We start from the raw sequence: 20,636 nt of genomic DNA, 5'->3' as shown, positions 1-20,636 counted from the left end.
GCAAGAGTGAAAATTGGTTGAGAACCAGTGGCAAAAGAAATTTTTAGAACCCCATTACGTAAACTGAAAATGTTTGCAACTGGTTGGCAAACAGTTGCAAACCAAGCGTCCATGTGAACTCGTCCTCAGATTGCCTTTTCCTTTTGAGCTCTTCTAAGTTTCCGGGGCTCACGAGTCTGGGAGCAGTTAATGGCGTAGCCTGGGCAAAAGTCTCGTGATGAGAATTCCACGTACTTGGACTTCAGGCCAGGGCAGGCACCGGGCATAATAATTGATCAAAATGTTCTTGCCGAGTGTTGTTTTCCTTCTTCCTCGCTTTTCCTCTCTTCTGGACCAAGGCGTCTACACAGGACTCAGGACTACAGGGCGGCTGGCACGCGCTTCAACTTCTCAGTCGAGCGGCCTGAAGGCTGAAGAAGCTCATGGCAGCTCGGCCGCCCTCCTTAGGCATCATCTGAGCTGCTAGAGATGTGGGCGTGGCTCGCCTCGCGCTCTTGCTCAGGCCCTGCTCCCCTCTCCGCATCTCAATCCCCTGCCCTTCAATGGACCATCTACATCCTCTTCTCCTCCTGCGGTCTCCATTTCCTCCAAGCTTCCTTCCATTTATTTTTTTTCTCTATACTCACCGTCTCTCTGCTAGCACAGAGGAGAAAAACCCGGCAACAACAGGATGGGAAGAGCAGACTACAAGGGTCCGGCGTGATTGCAGGTCCCCTTTTCATTGCCACACTGTCTTTCACGACTCTGGTTGCTTTGCTTTCCATTGCCTCACTTGTCTGGCATATTTGGTATGCGTGCTCTTCATCAGAAGGGTCATGGATGTCTACAGCTGAGGCTGTGTTTGCAGCTATACAAGCCTTAGCGTGGACCGTATTCACACTCATAGTGGGCCATGAGCTGCCCAAGAGCTCTGCGGAGCGGTCACGTCCTCTCAGGACTTGGTGGGTTACCAATTCCCTCCTCTCAATTTTGCAGTTTGCTTCAGCCGTTGCCAGACTAGCAGGTTACGGCTTCACTTACAGTATTTCTCTAAGAGTCGATGATATGGTCAATATAGTTGTCTTCCCAGTTTCCATTTTTCTTCTGGTCATTTCTGTTGGAGGCCAAACAGGGATCCGGCGAAGAACTGCTGATGGCTTGACAGAGCCTCTACTTGAAGGAACTGGGGATGAAATAGTAGACACTAAAGTTACAAGGTATTCCACTGCCCCTTTACTGAATCGAGCCTTCTGGATATGGCTAAACCCAGTTTTGACGAAGGGTGCCGCAACAACCCTCCAAATAGAAGACGTGCCCGAGCTTGCGCATGAGGACAGGGCTGAGAGGCTGTATGCTTTGTTTCAATCTAAGTGGCCTGGTGATCAATCCAAGCACCCAACAATGATGGCTATAATCAGGTCTTTTAAGGGCCAATTTGCCTTCAATGCATTGCTCGCTTTCTGCAGGGCTGTTTCAATGTTTGTCGGGCCTTCACTCATCCAGAGTTTCTCTAACTTTCTAGAGAGCAGTCCTCGATATTATAGTGAAGGCTACCTGCTTGCTTTCATCCTCCTTGTTGCGAAGCTTGTTGAGGTCCTATCCACCCACCATTATCAGTTTTTGTCTGGGAAACTGGGTATGACAATTAGATCATGTCTCATAACAAGCATTTATCGGAAGGGCCTCAAATTGTCGAACTCGTCCAGGCTATCTCACGGTGCTGGCCAGATTGTCAATTACATGTCAGTGGACGTTCAACAGATCAATGATTCGATTGTGCAATTGAACAATACATGGATGTTACCTCTTCAAGTAGTTATAGCTCTTCTGATCCTGTTTGGGGCGATTGGTGTAGCCACCTTTGCAGGTCTACTGACAATGATCTTGGTTGCTGCTTTGATCACCCAAAACAGCAAGCTTCTCAAGAATTATTCAATGCAAATAATGATGAAGAAGGACATCAGAATGAAGGCTACTACTGAGGTTCTTAGCTATATGAAGATCATCAAGCTGCAAGCTTGGGAGGACTATTTTCGAAAGAAAGTAGAGGATGCCCGGCATGAAGAGTACAAGAGCCTTACAAAGTTTCACGCTGCACTGGCATTCAACATTTTTGTGGTTGGAGTGTCGACTTCTGTAGTGACTGTTGTCTCCTTTTGGGTTTGCCTACTTGTCAACAGTGAGTTCACAGCAGCCAAGGCTTTCACTGTGATTTCTATCTTTAACATACTTTCAGAGCCTGTCAGAACATTTCCACAGGCGGTCATCGCATTGTCCCAGGCCTTTATATCCCTTAAACGTCTGGATAAATATTTCTTAAGTGGAGAGCTAGAGGGCTATGTGAACAGAGACAGTCCTAGAGAACCTGGCTACTCCATCATTGTTGAGAATGGTCACTTCACATGGGATGAGGAGCAGCCCAGCCCCATCCTCCAAGACATTAATGTCAAGGTTCGACAGGGTGATTTGGTAGCCATAGTTGGAACGGTGGGGGCTGGGAAATCCTCGCTGCTGGCAGCTTTACTGGGTGAAATGCCTAAGCTGAAAGGATATGTAAGTTTCTTTTTCTTTGGGAACAACTCTGGTGTTTCTCTTACTGGATTTTGTCGCTTTTGAACAAATAAAAGCAATAATCTTGTCTCGTTATCATAGAAAGGGTGGTTTTTTTGTTGTGTTTTGCATCATATGGTTGCTCACAGTTAGGAGTTTTCATTTCTTTTTAATGTTGCTCAGAAGATGATTTTTATTTTGCGACGTGCTTTACGTAGCCACTCGCAGCTGTTTCACTATGCCTTTTTTCAGTCACCAAATTTGCTGCCTTGTGATTTGTGTGTTCTGGTAAACGTGGCAGGTTGAAGTTACTGGAACAACTGCATATGTTCCTCAGACGGCTTGGATTCAGAGTGGCACTGTGCAAGAGAATATTTTGTTTGGGTTGCCACTGGATGGTGCCAAGTATCATAGGACAATAAAAGCATGTGCATTAGAGCAGGATTTTGCAATGTTTGAGTTTGGTGATCAAACAGAAATAGGTGAAAGAGGTATCAATTTAAGTGGTGGACAGAAACAAAGGATTCAGCTGGCAAGGGCAGTATATCAAGAGTCAGATGTGTACCTTTTAGATGATGTCTTCAGTGCAGTAGATGCTCATACTGGGTCTGCATTGTTTAAGGTTGTAAGGTTATGCGAGATGGACTTTGCAACGTTGTACTGCCTGATTAGAGGAGCTGATTTGAATTTGGTTATTTTGTAGGATTGCTTGCTTGGAATCTTGAAAAAAAAAACCCGAGTTCTTGTGACCCATCAAGTAGAGTTTCTACACAAAGTTGATCTTATCCTTGTAAGGCACTCTAAACTCTCTATTTTGAGTTAATTTTGAGGGCTATTGGTAAGCCCTCTTAGAAAATAATTGTGGTTGTTCTCCCTGGTTAATATGTCTGATGTAATGTTTGTGTTTATGTTTATGGACATGTATGTGTGAAAATATTAGGATTGGTCATGGCCTTTACATTCCATGTGATATTGGCTTTGGTGGGGTTGAGAAGGTTGCTCCTTAGATTTATGTTTGCAAGTAATTAGTAGATAGCAAAGTGTCATTTTTGTTACATGTTGATGAAAGATATTGGCTAGGTGTTGGACCTTCATGCTGATTGGATGTGAAAGGATAGATCTAGGTTTCCTGTGAAGTGCGCGAGCGAGAGCGTGTGTGAGTGTGTGCAACAATGGAGAAGAGAGGAGACCTTGTGTTTGCAGGGGCTAAAACTCACTCTCTACATGTGAGCCCCCTTATTCTATTATGTACATAATGAATAAGTATAGTGGGCGAGCACCTGGCCTAACCGGCCACATGGGGCTTTACCCCAAGAACCTCCCGCGTAAAGGCCAATGTGGCCGTGAGAGAAAAGAAAACTGTACTAAACCTGTACAAGGCCATCCCAAGTATGACCTCAGCAAACACCCACTACCCATTGGCTCACTAAATCTGTGTGCATCCAGCTCTAATTGTAGAGAAAGTATAGAGTGATCGACACCATACTCCTCACCAAAGCTGCACACATACCGCAGGTATCTCACCATACGCTGCAAAGTACCCCTATGCTCAAGGCCAATGTCAGTCACTGCACGACTAACTGCTCCCATTGCAAATGCACCTACTGCAAATGCAATCTCGGGTCTCGAGATCAGTATCTTGTACATGAGACTCCCAAATGCTGATGCAATCCTAGCAGTATCTACCAATTTGACGATTTTAGTCAAATCTGGCTCAGAACTCCACTCATGGAAATCACCCTGACACCGAACTCCGATCCTTGGAATCCATCCTTGTGTCCATCGCATGTCACATGCACACCAAGAGCATCTGTCTGTCCTGAACCGTGTGTGGTAAGAGCCATGCCTAGCTCTAACTCACATACATCAGCCTCTGGCCTAAGCATATCCATGAATGACTGAATCATGGCTGAATCCTCAACACTCAAGCTATCCATATCCGTCATCGTATCCACGAATGACATGCCCTGTTGCACAACTGTCTGCACGACTGGCTCAACATGCCTACAAACTGGAGCATCATGCAACCTATCCGCAAAGGAGACATGCCTCGTCTCTTTGCATGGCTGCGTACTCACAAACATTGTGTCGTCTCGTACATGACGTACTCTCATCGCATGAATCGTGCCAACACTAGCACCTCTCACTATGACTAGCTGTCCACGATGCAATCTGAAACTGTGCTCATCCAATACTACCTGGCATCCGCTGTCTCGTAACTGACTCACAGAGATCAAGCTTTGCGTCAAACCTGGCACATGGCGTACATCTCGCAACACGTATGATGCACCACTCGGCAACAATAGTTTGACATCTCCTGCACCAACTATGTCATGCTTTGAACCATTAGCTAGACACACATGTCCAAGCATACCACTAGCATATGTACTAAACCACTCACGACTCGGCGTGACATGAAATCTAGCACTCACATCCAGTATCCAATGCGAAGGTAACGTGTCGTCAAAAACCGACATAAGAAAGTCAAGAGTAAACACGGAAGCAAAAGCGACATCTCCGTCATGCGTAGCCACATACGCTACATCTGCTCCCACATCATCCAAAGTGATAGCATCCCTCCTGTGCTGTCTCATTTGCCGAAAACAGCGTCTATGTACATGGTCCGTATGACCACAATGCCAACACACGACATCTTTGTGTCTACGAGATCGTCCTTTGACTGTAGGCACCTCTCTAGACTCATTTGTGCCAAAAGCATTGCGCAATCTTTGCCATAACTCTCTAGTTGTATATGCATCCAAACCAATGCGATAGATAGACTCACCAAGGTGTAACATGATCGTTGAACGTGCAAGCTCATCCAAGTCCTCCCACTCATCGTTGGTCATAGACTCGGGCCTAGCATCCATGCCTTGAAGTGGCAACACTTGGCCCAACTGAGTCAATGCATCATGCAAACCTGCTTTCCAATGCTCAAAGTATGAACCATAAAACTTTGTATGGAAAAGCACAAACCCTGACAATGATGTACACGCCAAATCCATGGCGATAACCTGTGACAAGACCAAGCACAAATCGATCAACTGACAATAGCCAAAGCCTGGCTAACTCATACACCAAGTACTATCAAAATACAACATAAGCTGGCATAAGCTGTCTAAGAGAAGTATCAGCAAATATGGCGATCAATGTAACGAACAAGTGAGAAAAACCACTCAAATGATGCCAAAAACCACTACTCTAATCCACGAGCACTATGTGGTAATTGATGAAACTATCATCAACAATCTCCCTCCTGAAGAGATTACCACATATATGTCAAATGACGTAATCCGGTGAGCAAACACTCTCACAATGCGGTGCCAAAACACTATGGCAAGCAACCACTAAGTGCCAAATGCAATCAAAACACGATTGCAAACCATGTGCATAAACAAATAAACTCGCAAGAAAAATCCGGCAGAGTTTCTACAGTATTTGGCTATCTAACCATAACAACCATACATGCCATAAACATGCTCAAAACCATGAGCAAATCATGCGCAAAATCGGCACTCAAGCATATATGAGCTGCCCCAAAGTCTCAACTCCGTAAACTTGGAAAACAATCATGTAATCCGAAACACAAAGTGCATCAACCGCACTCTACAAGCGAGGCATATAGTAGCATAAACTTGGATGCAAACCAACCAAAATATGGCACAAATTGATGCTCAAAACAACTGAAAATCAGCCCATATATGCCATTGCAAGGCGAAGAATACCATCCGTCGAAAAGTGCACGTCATGTGCATCCGCATGGCAATATAAACGAGCGTCAAGCATGTACCAAATGTGTATCAAAGAGCATCCAAATCAGCTGAAAATTCAGCTCTCAATCATGCTAAAAATGCATGCGAAAACTCTCTGCAAATCCGTGCACAATCGAATAAGTCAATGCACATAACCTGTGATGAATCCACTCTCGAACCTGAGAGTCCACAAGAATGCATACATCCACAAAGTGTTCTCAACGTATGTGCATAAATTTGTTGAAAATCTCAACCCTCACTCTCTTCACTGAGAGCAAAACATCAATGCGCAAAACAAGAGAATGACAAAGCTCAATCCGAGCTCTCTGAATGTAGCAAATCACTACATTAGGCATACATAATCTTCAACTTTCCGAATACCATGCAGCCTGTCAGTCCATATCTTTCAAACCGCTCAGAATTTGCAGAAACTTCCTTTTGCAATGTTGTAGACCACGCGAAAATGGTTGGGCATAGGGGGAATGGACCTGAAATGTGTTGTATTTACAGGTCAAAACAGATCTGTAAAAATTTGCACCTGTGTACCCTAGACGTGCAGGCAGTCTGAGTGACATATCTCAAAATTGGTTAAGATTTTGAGAAAACTTTCTTCTGCAAAGTTGAAGAGGACAAAAAACCGGTCAGGAATTGCGGGAATCGGCTTGAATGAAGACGTTTTGGTAGGCAAAAACAGATTTGCAAAAACGCGCTACAGTTTTTGCTGCTTCTCTGCTTGCTTCCCCGCTGAGCTCCAATGGTGCTCCCAATCACTGAGCTCTGATACCAGTTGAAGTGCGCGAGCGAGAGCATGTGTGAGTGTGTGCAGTAATGGAGAAGAGAGGAGAAGAGGAGACCTTGTGTTTGCACGGGCTAAAACTCTCTCTCTACATGTGAGCCCCCTTATTCTATTATGTACATAATGAATAAGTATAGTGTGTGGGCACCTGGCCTAACCGGCCACATGGGGCTTTACCCCAACATCCTGTGGTGATTATCTCCCGTGGAGTACAGAAGCAGAAGACAAAATTGAGAGCATTTTGATCAATAGAACAGGGCATGGAGCAATGGCCCATTTTGACGCATTCTGGGAGTAAATGTAGTGGCATGGACCAAAATTGTACTCCGGTTAAGGATGTGTATACTTTGGGGACAAAATTTTGAACTCGTTATGCATAGAATGTCTCATCATTTCGAATTTGAACTTTGATGGTGTACAGCATTCACCTTCATTGTTTATACTCTCCAAAATCCTTAGATGAGGGCAGAGGTAGTAATTCTAGTTGTAGTATCTATTTTGAGTATGGAAAGATGGGCAATGGAAAAGTTCTTAAGGTGCATTCTTTTTACCGGTAATTTGGCCTAATTTCATTGTGGAGAGATGGCAACATGTTCATCAATTCGACATTTCCCTTGTACTCAAGAAAGATGTAAGGTGCAACGGAATGAATGTTGTATTTTCTCAAGATGAGTGATCCATATTTGCTCAAGGTTCCTTTTAGTTCTTATGGAAGGGAGAGCCTTCCGTTCTTTATGGGGAGTGCTATGATCACGAACAAAGTGAGTGGATATTGTGCGTGCAAGTGTATGAGACTGAGAGAGAGAGAAGAGAGATACGACACCAGAGACGTAAAACCCTCCTCTGAAGGCCCCACTCTCGTCGGCGAGAGTGGTCTACTTATGCAATTCGAGACTATGTCGATGACGACGATGATGACTTTATGGCTGAAAATTGGTGCTCTTCTATCTGGTGTCCACAAAGAGACTATGGCTGAAAATCTGGGACCACTTGGGGGTGCTGAAAATGACTGTTTTGCTGCTGTTTTTGTGGCTGAAAATCCCTGTTTTGTCGCAGTTCTTATGGCTGATAAAAACGCTGAAGAATGGCAGGGTTAGGCTGCATTTTTATGGTTGCAAATCCAAGGCTGAAAACGCTGATGTTTGTTGCGACAAGGGGCTGAAAAACGCTGTCCCTTTTGGTCCTTCTTGCTGCAAACAATGATCTGCTGCAGACTCTTGAGAGAGATCCCAAAACACTAAGAGGTTGCTGATGAGGGCGATCCCAAAACGCTAAGGGCTGGTGATCTGTCGGCGATGCACTGCTGTGGAAACGCCAAGCTGCAGGGATGTATGGCGATAGCAAAAACGCTAGGGGCTGGATGGGGATGGACTCACCAAGGGAGGCTTGGAGACGGTCTTGTTGAGAGAGGGGGAGTACATGTTGCCTGGGGGCTGTTGTGCTCCTTGCTCATCTGCCCAAGAGTGCTAACTTGGGTTTGCTTATATATTTTCTTACCCAATTTGCCCTACCTACTTTTGTTGGGAAGTCACTTAAATTAATAAGTGAAGAATGTCAAAAATAGGGAAAATAGGATAAAGTCACTAAAAAAATCCCCAAACTGACTCTAATGGAATCTTATGGAAATGCTTATGCTTATGCGGTGTGCAACCAGAGGATATGCATCTATACTAAGTGACTGGGCATGCACGGTCTACAAATAGACTCACAAAGTGCCAGATCACTTCTAATCTAGACTGTTTGGACTGACGGGAACCCTGTTCTGGTGTAGCTTGTCCACGGACGCATAGGGTTGGATGTGTCACGTGACATCCCCTCCTTTTTAGAGTGAGGTACTGGTACCGAGCTGCATGGCTTCCTTGTAGTCTGCCAAGAACTCTGGATAATCCTTGAAGAACTCTTCGTCTACCCACACCGCTTCATGGGTTCCTCGATCTTTGAATTTCAAAAAATATTGTCGTACTTGCTTCTTTGAACCATGGCGAAACCGATGCAACAAGACTTGCTCCGGCTCCATGACTTCAGCTTCATCGATGATCTCCGGTTCTTCTTCTTTCGAAATGTCCTTTGGAGGTGTTCCCTGAAACACTTTCAACCAAGAAACATGGAAAACGTTGTGCATTGACCATGAGTTAGGCAACTGCAATTTCATTGAAACCTCATCAATCTTTTTGATGGCAGGAAATGGACCATATATACGAAAAGACAACTTAGGATATTTCTTTCCAACTTGCTTAAGACGTTGTTTCATGATTCTTAGATATATCCAATCTCCTTCCTTGATCGAGACCTCCTGACGATGCTTGTTAGCTTGTCGAGAATAAGATTCCTGAGCCTTGCTTAGCCGAAGCTTTACACTCTCAGAAATCTCATCCAACGACTGACTCTCAGGCATCAGGCATTTGACTGACTGATCTAGTCAAAAGTGATTGGAACGGACGGCCAAAAGCTGCCTCATATGGAGTTCGACCAATAGCAGAAGAAAAGGAGTCATTTAGAATAGCCTGAACCAATAGGAGATAGAGCTCCCACTGAGACTGTTGATCATGAACATAAGATTTTAACACATCAAAAGTCAATTGATTATAAATTTCTGTTTGACCATCTGACTGTGGATGAAAAGCCGATGAAAAATTCAACTTTGTGCCAAAATTTTCAAAGAGTGCGCACCAAAAGTTGGATGTGAACTTAATATCCCAATTCGAAACAATGGACTTGGCAAACCACAGAGGGGGTACCAATGCTTAATGAACAATCGTGCTACATCTTGTGCAGTAACTGTGGCTTTACAAGGAATCAACATGCAAAATTTGTTGAAACGATCAACAATTGTTAAACATTGAGTGTTCCTTGTATGCAAACTTGGTGGTAAGTTAGTCACAAAATCCATAGAGATATCCTGAAAAGGTCCCTCGGGAATAGGCAGTGGAAGTACGAGACCTTGCTGCTTACCTCGAGGAGCCTTTACTCTTTGACATATAGTGCACTGTGTGACATAATGAAACACATCTTTTCGCATTTTAGGCCAATAAAAAGATCGTTCAATTTTTTCCAATGTGGTGTTCATTCCCCTGTGCCCACTCGTGAGAGAATCATGTGCATCATGCAATATGGTTGGCCTGAGAGAGGGCAACACACATAAACGTTGATGAAAAAATAACAATCCATCACGAATGAGATAGTTGTTGGGTCCTTGGGAAGCAAGAGCCTGCAACCAGTACTTACCAAACTCCGAATCTGCATACTGATTCTTCATGCTGTCAAAAGACTCACCCTGTATAGAAAATGTGGGTCTTGACTCAAGAGCCAAAATCCGTCCTTCGCGACTCAACGCATCTGCAATAGGGTTAGCTTTTCTAGGCACATACTTAATCAAACCTCCAAATTGCTCAAAAAATTGTGACCCAGTAAGTGACTTCAGTAAGAAAAAATTCAGACTTCTTAGCTGCAGTGTACAATTCACACTCATCGAAACGAGTTAGTACCCTTTCAACATCTCTTTCATGTTGTTCCCATGATGCAGAAAAAATGAGAATATCATCTAAAAAGATGAACATACATACACCGACCATATCGCCGAAACGACCTACCATGAGACGATTGAATGTACCCACGACACCTGTCAATCCAAAAGGCATAACAATATACTCCCATTGCCCTCGCTCGGTGCAAAAAGCAGTTTTGAAAATGTCGCCTTTGAATATCCGTACTTGATGGTATCCACTTTTGAGATTGACCTTGCTGAAAACCTTTGCCCCATTGAGCCTATCAAGGATATACTCAATGCGAGACATCGGAAACTTGTTCTTGACAGTCATCTTGTTTAATGCCCTGTAATCAACACACAAACGAGACAAACCATCCTTCTTGCGAACAAACAAAATAGGGGCAGCAAAAGGACTTACACTAGGACGTATGAATCCTCTAGCCACCAACTCCGTGAGTTGTCGCTCTAACTCTTCCTCTTGTGACTTGTTCAAACGGTAGGGAGCCTTACTGCTCCCTATATAAGCTCGATGCGATGGTCCTCCGGCCGCTCGGGTGGGAGACGAGGTGGAAGATCATCCTGAAAAAAGAGATGTTTAAACTTCGTAAACAACTCTGAATACTTAGCTGGAGCCTGAATGCTCTGGGAAACTGGAGCAGCATAGATGAATGCCGCTTGTGCCCCTCGTCGTAATTCACGTTTTATCTGCACATGAGAGATGAGAGGCAAAGAATGCAAGCCCTCCTCAGCACGAATGATGAGGGGGGAATCAGTGTCGGTATGTAAAGTGATCGTGTTAGCCCCAAATTTAATGCGAGCGTCGAGTTCCCGAAACCATTTAATGCCAAAAATCATATCACATCCTGAGAGAGGAGACACAAGAAATTTCCTACGAAAAGGAACTTGTTGAACAGTAAACATCACATCAAGGCACTCCTTCGTGATGAGAGAGTCCATACCAGGAGCGAAGCCAGAAACCTCGAGAGGAGATTTTTGACTAACCTTTAGGCGGGCTCTCTCAACAAGAGGGGGACTAATCACATCATGCATACTGCCTGGATCAAACAATATGATAAAACGTTGCCCCTTTACATGACCATAACACTTCAGGAGAGACTCATCAATGTGTGTGTCAGAGTCTGGAGAAGATGCAGGTTGTGTTGTGACAGTGCTTGTGGTAGCTGTGGGTGCCTTTGGTTCTTTAGGTGGGACTGTCTTAGGACAGGCCTTCTTAATGTGCCCCTTGACATGACATTGAAAACATCTACCTTCTTTAGCATATATCACTTGTTCTTCAGCCGTGATGTATCCTCCTATAATTCCTTGTGAAGCTTTTTCATCACGGGTTAGCTTAGGTTTTGCATGTGCTTTAGCTTTACCCTTAGATTCATTGTTAGAGTTCTTTTCCGAGGAATTAGAGGAAGAAGGGCTAGGAGAATTACCATTCTTACCATTCTGTGTGTTCTGAGAATTCTGCGGGGTTCCTTGAGAAGTCTTGTTTTCCTTAGGCTTTCCTTTGCTGTGCTTCATCTCGTGTGCGAGAGCAATCGCTACCGCTTTGTTGAGATCGATTGGATCAAGTACCTCGACATCATACTTGATATACTCGTCCAATCCGTAAAGAAATGCCTCCTTGCTCTCCGAATCCAATTTGCGCAATTGAGTGCCGAGCTGCAAAACACGATTAGAGAAAGACTTAACCGGCATACCATTTTGCTTGAGAGCGCGCCAATTGTCCTTTAATCGTGCGAGGTACTGGGGTGGCATAAACCGTGCCTTGAGCTTGTCTTGGAAATCAGCCCAATTGAAGGAAAGGGGCGTGAATTCGTCGGCTTCCTCTAGGTGCGCGGCTAGCTGTGCCTCTTGCCATGCGTGGTACCAATTAATGGCATCACCGACAAGGTACATAGCTGCCGTCAAATCTTTGCTATTTCCCGTCTTCTTAGTTGTCGCAAAATAAGCATTAAATTGATGCAACCAAGAATGAATAACCGTAGCATCCATCTCACTATCATACTTATTGAAAGTAAACTTCTCTGTGATCGGGTTGTTGGAATCCGTATCGTGGCTTGTGCCACTTGATGAACTCCCACGATCCTTGGGTGGTTCGGATTTCGAGGCAAGTACTTGTCGAACCAATTCTTGAGTTCGTAGTTCTCTTTGAGCCTCACGCTCAATCTCCAAGGCCGCTCTTTGAGCTGCCTCTTCCGCCTTTCTTTGTTGTTTTCTTTCTTTGCGTGCGTCGCGCTCGCGTTCTAAAGCAAGGCGATTTGCTTCTTGCTCGCGGTCCTTTAGCAAGGCGATTTGCTTCTTGTTTGTCCATCATAGCCATCATCTGCTTGACCATTGCGAAGACGTTCGACCCTCCCCCTTCCAAGAGACTTTTTCCCTACCAGGAGACTTTTTCGACCCTCCAGGAGACTTTTTCCCTACGTTCCTCTTCCCTACCAGGAGACTTTTTTGACCCTCCCCCTTCGCCATCATCTGCTTGACCATCATAGCCATCATCTTGCTGAGAGAGGGGGAGTACCTGTTGCCTGGGGGACTTGTTGTGCTCCTTGCTCATCTGCCCAAGAGTGCTAACTTGGGTTTGCTTATATATTTTCTTACCCAATTTGCCCTACCTACTTTTATTGGGAAGTCACTTAAATTAATAAGTGAAAAATGTCAAAAATAGGGAAAATAGGATAAAGTCACTAAAAAAATCCCCAAACTGACTCTGATGGAATCTGATGGAAATGCTTATATGTTTATGCGGTGTGCAACTAGAGGATATGCATCTGTACTAAGTGACTGGGCATGCACGGTCTACGAATAGACTCACAAAGTGCCAGATCACTTCTAATCTAGACTGACTGGACTGACGGGAACCCTATCATGGTGTAGCTTGTCCACGGACACATAGGGTTGGATGTGTCACGTGACAGAAGAGTTTCAGGTTTGAGAGGACGAGTTTGAAACGCATATGGGCCCTAGGATAGAGCATTAACAACACTTTTGTACGAAAGATGTTAACAAACATTAATGGAACAATTGCAGCTACTATGATCAGTGTATGGGGGTTCTATCTTGGGCCAAGTATCAGGTTGCTACGCTCCTGTGTGTAAATGCCATGTTCTATCAGAAAAAAAGACATGCGATGTTTTATGGCCATCGGTGTATGCTCGTGTTGCAGGAAGCTATTGGTGGCTGCGCTGGATTGCCAAGTAGCTGCAGAGGTCTCATATCTGTTTAAAGCACACAACTGTCCTTGACAGGAATGAATGCATCCGTCCTGCAGGACTGTGGTGTATGCTGCCAGTTTTATATTTTAAAGTTCTGATTGCTTAAAGAATTTGTTGCTGATAACAGGGTCTGAAAACGTCACTGTTTTCTTATTCTTTATATCTTTATTAAGCTAAAATGGTATTTTGCTATGTGAATGTGGCTGCAGGTGGTGCAGAATGGGGTAATTGAGCAATCAGGAACATACGCGGATCTCTTAAAAGCAGGGGCTGAGTTCGGTGCCTTGGTAGCAGCCCATAAGAAAGCTATTGGGGAAGTGCAGGAGGTCCCTCAACAAGGGGTGGTGCTAATGGAAGAGTTTTCTGTAGGTTCCCCACCTAATCTGTCTGTGGATAAATATGATGACAGTGTCAAGCTGTTGAGACGTTTGAGCTCTACGTCGAGGTCTCAGGAGCGCATTCTGAAGAGTAGAAGCTCAGGCTCCTTTTCAAAAGCCAATGGAAGGGAAGAGGTTGGGAAGCTTGTTGAGGCTGAGAAGAGAGAGTCTGGCAGGGTTGGGTGGAATGTTTATTGGTTGTACCTCACAAGTGCTTATGGAGCATGGTTCATATTCTTGGCACTTGGTGTCCAGATCATTGCACAAGCCTTTTCTGTATGTGCTGATTTTTGGCTTTCTCATGAGACCTCACAGACCACTTTTAATGGAGTCCTTCTCATAGCTGTGTATGCACTGCTATCTGTGGGGAACTGGGTATTTACCGCAGCTCGACAAGTAGCCATGGCGCTTTTCAGCTTGAAGGCTTCTCAAGCATTCTATTTGAAGATGTTGGGAAGCGTTTTCAGAGCACCAATGAGCTTTTTCGATACGACTCCGACTGGAAGAATATTAACACGGGTAAGATCTTCTACTTGCAGGCTACTTCTCAATCACATCTTAAACATTGTTGTGTGTGACATGTGTCCAGAATGGGTTTCTGTAGCCCGCTTGTATGCTTTAGCTTAAAACTTTGCATAGATCTTCTTGTTCATGGTTGATGATTGCATCTTGCAAGTGATGAGTAACTTTGTTCTCTCTCTGATTTGCTCAGTTTGTGGACATATTTTGCAGTCTTCTACAGACCAGGCTACTGTGGACATAATGCTTCCCCTTGCATTTGTGTTAGGGCTGGCGCTGTATTCTTCAACATTCGGTGTGGTGATTGTAACATGTATAGTGACTTGGCCAATCGTTTTTGTTGTACTGCCATTGGCATGGGTATACTTCAAGTATCAAGTAAGTTTTCAAATTATTTCTCGCATGGCCTATCTTGCCAGCTCAAAATTGTCTGAACTCAACTTACTCTGATTGAATTAAGTTTGTGTCTTGCTGACAGTCCCTCATTATTGCAGGCCTTTTACCTTAGATCTTCAAGGGAAATTGCTCGGCTTGATTCAGTTACCAAAGCTCCTGTCATTCACCATTTTACAGAAACCATTGCTGGGTTTATGGTCATAAGGGGGTTCAGAAAAACGGACCAGTTCATAAAGATGAATTTGGACCGCGTGAACACCAATTTGAAGATGGACTTTCACTCCACTGCTGCAAATGACTGGCTTGGATGCCGGTTGGAATTGATTGGAGCGGTGGTATTATGTGGGGCAGCTTTAATGCTGGTGATTCTCCCTTCGAGTTTCATCACACCAGGCTAGTTGAAATGCTTTGCTAGCTATAGTCATTGCCATTGAAGTATTTTGCCAAGCTGTCCGTGAAATTTGCTTTGTCTTGCAGCATCGGCGGCACTCTCTCTTTCTTATGGTCTTTCCTTGAACTCTGTTCTAGCAGCGTCTGTCTTCTTCAGCTGCCTGGTTGAAAATAAGATGGTCTCAGTGGAGCGAATTGGTCAATACATTCAGCTGCCAAGCGAGGCACCTCTAACTATCGAAGGCAGTGTGCCATACACAGACTGGCCTCGCTTGGGAAACATCAGCATGAAGCATTTGAAGGTAAGCAGTGTTTTGTAGTTTGGTTATAGAGGTTTTTTCTTCGATTGATTCTTCAGTGAATAAGGCTTGTGAAGGTGTTGCTTTCCTTCTGCATGCTCTTTGATTGCTATTGCTTCATAAAAGCTAAGTTAAAGAGTCTGCATCATGTAACATGACGTCGTACCTCACTTGTGAGGTGTCATCATGTTTAGGGCCAGGCTTTGCTGTGAGACTTGTAATCAGATCGAAGCATCTCCCTGAATCAATCCAGCCTGCAGCTCTATCATCTGTTGTTCTGGACGGTTTTAATATTGGCATGTATCTTACGTTTTAGGCTGTTAGGCATTAGGGTTAAATTCAGCTAGTCAATTCAATGTGAATGCTCTATGTTCTTCTGCTAGTCATCAATGGGCAGGTGGGAATGCCAAACTTGTTGTAGTTAATAAAGATATTGAGATGTACAGAGCTTGAATGCAATGTGCTTGGCTGCAATAGTAATAGAGTGGGTATATGGCTGGGTAAAGACTCAGGTTATTGAGTGACATCCATGATGAGGTTCTGTTGAGTATTGCCTGTGTGAGTGGACAACTTGTTTTTGGCAGTCAAAGCATACGTTCAACGGAATATGGTACATATAAGCTAAGAATAATGCAGAGCTTAACTGTACAACACCGTGTCACCCCTCTTTGGATTTTTGAAGGTCTGCAGCGTCCTTAGATAGCAAGGTCAGGATACAAGTTGATCTCATGTTCTCAGTAATTATGAATTTTTAAGAAACGTACCATGGGAATCACTATTGTCCGAACTCCACTTGCAATCAGGTCTAGATGCTGCCATGTTTTGTTGGCTTTGCCCTACTATTTGGCCATGTTGATGTCTTGCTTTGCCACACTGCATACATATAAGATTTAAGTCAGGTCGCAGCCTTTTGGGGAATGTTTGGGTTTTTACAGGGGTCATTATCTTGGTGCTGGCATAGCATAACCTCCCATTCTTGCGTCTCCTCCTGCAATAGGATTATTACATTCTCAATGGAATGGTTGGCAATTCTCTCTCAAAGCTGCATATATGTTACTTTAAGAATCCTTCTTTATTGACGCTGTTGCTTGAACGTTGGTGAGCTGTGGTGTAACACACTTCAAGTCCATTCGATGAGATGTGTGCATTGATTCCCTGTGAGCTAGCCATGGAGCTGCATTGGCCGTCTCATCCAAAATGCCTTGCCTCTGCTCCAAACACTCTTTTCTGTCACGCTTATCTATGTCTGAGCAGGCTCATGCGATTCCAAAACTCAGATGAGGAAAGAGATGCGAAACCTTTGGTGGAAAGGTTGTCCATGAGTGGAATGGCAAGGTGTTAGGAGATGTCAAACAGTAAGGAGAAAAGTGGGTAGCTCAATCAGCACTGACGTGGTTGCCCCCCAAGAAGACTCTCCAGCTCCCCTCTCTCCCGCGCGTGCACCTGTCAAATGCCAATGAACACTTTTTTGTAGCCTCTCCTCTTTGCAATTTGAAGGACCCTCCAAAAGCGCTGCTCAATGTGGCCGTAGGCTGCTGCAAATTCCCTCCTGCCTCTTAAGACCGTGGCTACTGCCAGCCAATCCATCTGGAGGAGGCATAATGCTTGCTGCTTGCCAGCCTGGAGGCAATGGCTGCAGCTGATGAGGCCTGGCTTGTACGGGGCAGCAGAATTAATTTCGAAGGGCCTTCCAGGGCCATCCATTTGCAAGGCCAGGTTCCTACAAAGAAAAAAGCGTTTCCAGCAAGCCTAAGGAAGCATATAGTTGGACCTAGTTCTACACCCATTGGGCACTAAAGACATTGTGTAATTGTCATAGTATTCAGTCAATTCTATCCATGATGGAGCTGATGGTTGTGTTGTCTTATGGATGGCCATGAGTCTACAACTTGCACTTTCTATTAGAGGGGAATTAGGGGATTCGTCGTTTTTGTTCTGCAAGAGACTGTTGTCATCAGCTATCAGTACCATGGTTTTGAGGTATATTTAGAGTATATATTGCTTGTAACGGAGCAGATGGTTCAGTTTGGCTCTAAGCTATGGAGACTATAGAGGCTGGAGTGGCTCATTAATCTGGTTTGATCTTAGCCTAAAGTGGGTCTCCGAAGCTAAGCTCACAAGATTGTGTCAGTTGTCAGCAGTGTCGACTGTTCTTTTTGAGTTATCACATAAGGAGTGCCACTGTCACATTATAAATTTACTCTAGACCGTCAGTCCAATGTGTCAATCTATGTATGACTTGATAGCTGATGGTGAGCCTTTGTGACAATACTTGCATTGCAGAAAAGCAGTCACACTGCAGAAGTACTCTACATGACCAATTTATGCACTATTTTTTTAGCTCAATGCTCATGGTTAAAAAAAAAGCCCTGTGTCTCTACCTCCTAACAAGAGTTTTTCTGTTGGGCATTGCAGGCACGCTATCAGCCAAACATGCCCTTTGTTCTTAAAGGGATTAGTCTTGATATTGTTGGTGGACAGAAAATTGGTGTGGTTGGGAGGACTGGAAGTGGAAAATCGACATTAATTCAAGTCCTGTTTCGGATTATCGAACCTGCTGGTGGGCTCATTCTATTTGACAACGTGGATATCACGACTGTGGGACTACATGACTTGAGATCAAAGTTGGGTATCATTCCACAGGACCCTGTATTGTTTCAAGGCACCATCAGAACAAACATGGACCCTTTGATGGTCCATACCGATGACGAAATCTGGGAGGTAAGGTCAATGTGTACACATTTGCAGAATAGCTGCACCTTATAAAGCCACAACAGATCATGGATAACATTGTGTATATAACATTGCAGGGTTTAAGAAAGTGCCAACTTGCTGAAATTGTGCAGGCTAGACCTGACAAGCTAGATGCCATAGGTAAGAGATTACGATAACTGTTGATTTTACCATGGTAAGCTTTTAGGACAGTAACTTTTCTTGGCACGCATTCGCTACTAGCTCGAGTTTGCCTCACAGTTTATATCTAGAGCTAACATAAGCTGCTCTGGTTTTTTCTTGACATTGATGCAGTGGTGGATAATGGGGAGAACTGGAGCGTGGGACAGAGGCAATTGATATGTTTAGGAAGAGCTCTTCTGAAGAAGAGCCACATCTTGTTTCTAGATGAGGCCACGGCTTCTGTGGATGCGCAGACGGATGCTGTGCTGCAGACTGTCATCAGAGAAGAGTTCTTGAACAGTACAGTCATTAGCATTGCCCATAGGATACCGACAGTAATGGACTGTGACATGGTCATGGTTCTCGAAGCAGGTATGGATTCTTGATTTTGTGCCCAGCATTCAATGAATGCATCATGACAAATGCCAGCGGTATTGATTCATGTGTACACATGCTTTGCATGAGAGACAGGTTGCACACATACATAGTGTTTCTGTTTCGAGAAAGGTGAGGCATTGCACGGTTGCCCGACGATACATATGGAAAATTCCACTCTTTCTTCAACAATTCTCCCCATTCATGATTGCACATATCTTGTCTACGGCATATGTCAGGCTTCTATTCATTGCAACTGTATCACTAATCTCTGATGTGTACATATGCTTTGATGACGAGAGACAAGTTGCACACATACAAAATGTTTGATTCTTCTGTGTTCGAGATGAGCTAGGCATACATGTATGCAAGAATCTTCTCTTTCTTCAACCCCATTCTTATTTGCACATATCTCGGCTCTTTGGGTGCAGATTTATGCAAGTATGTGTGGGATGTGTAGCGTACATTCTTCTCGTATGCATTGAGTGTTGCACCTGGAAGTTAAGAGTAGATCGTACTGTGTTTCAGGTCTTCTAAAAGAGTATGACAGCCCAGCTCGGTTGCGAGAGGACTCGTCGTCGCTTTTCGCAGCTCTGGTAAATGAATACACAGCAAGATCAAGAAGCTGAAGCTGAGGACTCTACTTAGAAGCGTGTAACCATCACACAACAGGGTTTGCTCGCTATATGCTTGGGCAATTTTGTATTTAGGCTTGCACCCCAGGTCCCTCGGAAAGACGAGGGATACGGTGCACACTTTCTTTATTTACCCATTTTTCAAAACTGGGTGGCTGTTGTGTGTGTGTGTGATTTACAAAAAAAGAGTGTGTGTGTGTGTGTGTGTGTGTGTGATATGAACGTCTTCAAAAGGCCATAGTGACCTATGAGACCAGAAAGTTACAAGGTGGTGGATCTGATACAAAGTCAGAGTAACAAAATAACATAACAACAGTACAAAACAAAGATATATACTATGGGATCCTAGATTGGTCGATGTGAACTAAGCAAAAAACTAAGCGAAAACTGAGCAAAAATGGGCGGCTTGTTGGGATAGCTGAATCGTTCTTCGGGACTGGCTAGCCTCGCCATTCATCAGGCTATCTCTGTGTGTACGCAGCTCAAGCAAGAACAAGCCCAAGCATCTCTGATCTTCGTATCCCATGACTCTTGAGAGTGGTCCAAAACCCTCTCTAAAGAAGCGGCCTCGTATCTCGTAGTAGACGGGGCAGCGGCATGTACAATGCAGCTCTATCTCAGGTTCTGCAGCTCTGTCTCAGGTTCCATGTCACACGAGGGGCATGTCCTGGCCTCTGCTCGTACTCCGTTGTATCTCCCAGTCTCAATCCGCAGCTGGTGAGAAGATGTGCGTAACTGGCCAATAACACATCGTATCCCATGTGACAAGTGGGTATCCATGTATCTGGGTCTCGTCACAAAGCCATCTTCCGTAAGCTGGAGAAGGTGGTTTCTGTAGAAAGTCATCTTCGTGCCCAATTCTTGTGCTGGTTGTATCCATGTCCTCCTGGTGTCTAGCTGGGTCAGGTTTTGGCGGATGAGCTTGGTGATCTCTGACTGTGTAAGAGTGAGAGATGGTGCAT

General features: G+C 44.4%; 1 protein-coding gene across 1 annotated transcript; it reads left to right on the top strand.

Moving 5' to 3' along the window:
* Positions 1–286: 286 nt before the first annotated feature.
* Positions 287–19,821, top strand: LOC147433593 (ABC transporter C family member 14-like). Its single transcript, XM_086490272.1, has 11 exons — positions 287–2,532; positions 2,831–3,151; positions 3,233–3,319; positions 13,998–14,684; positions 14,898–15,062; positions 15,179–15,473; positions 15,558–15,772; positions 18,185–18,490; positions 18,580–18,643; positions 18,797–19,036; positions 19,568–19,821. Exons 1-11 carry the CDS (start codon positions 469–471, stop codon positions 19,666–19,668), a joined length of 4,545 nt encoding a protein of 1,514 aa, XP_086346398.1. The 5' UTR covers positions 287–468; the 3' UTR covers positions 19,669–19,821.
* Positions 19,822–20,636: the final 815 nt, after the last annotated feature.

The sequence above is a fragment of the Adiantum capillus-veneris genome, chromosome 19 (assembly GCF_014529385.1).
Source record: "Adiantum capillus-veneris isolate H3 chromosome 19, ASM1452938v2, whole genome shotgun sequence".
In the NCBI taxonomy this organism is placed as follows: domain Eukaryota; kingdom Viridiplantae; phylum Streptophyta; class Polypodiopsida; order Polypodiales; family Pteridaceae; genus Adiantum; species Adiantum capillus-veneris.
Note: the sequence above shows the minus strand (reverse complement) of the source record. Positions and strands in the feature narration are given on the sequence as shown.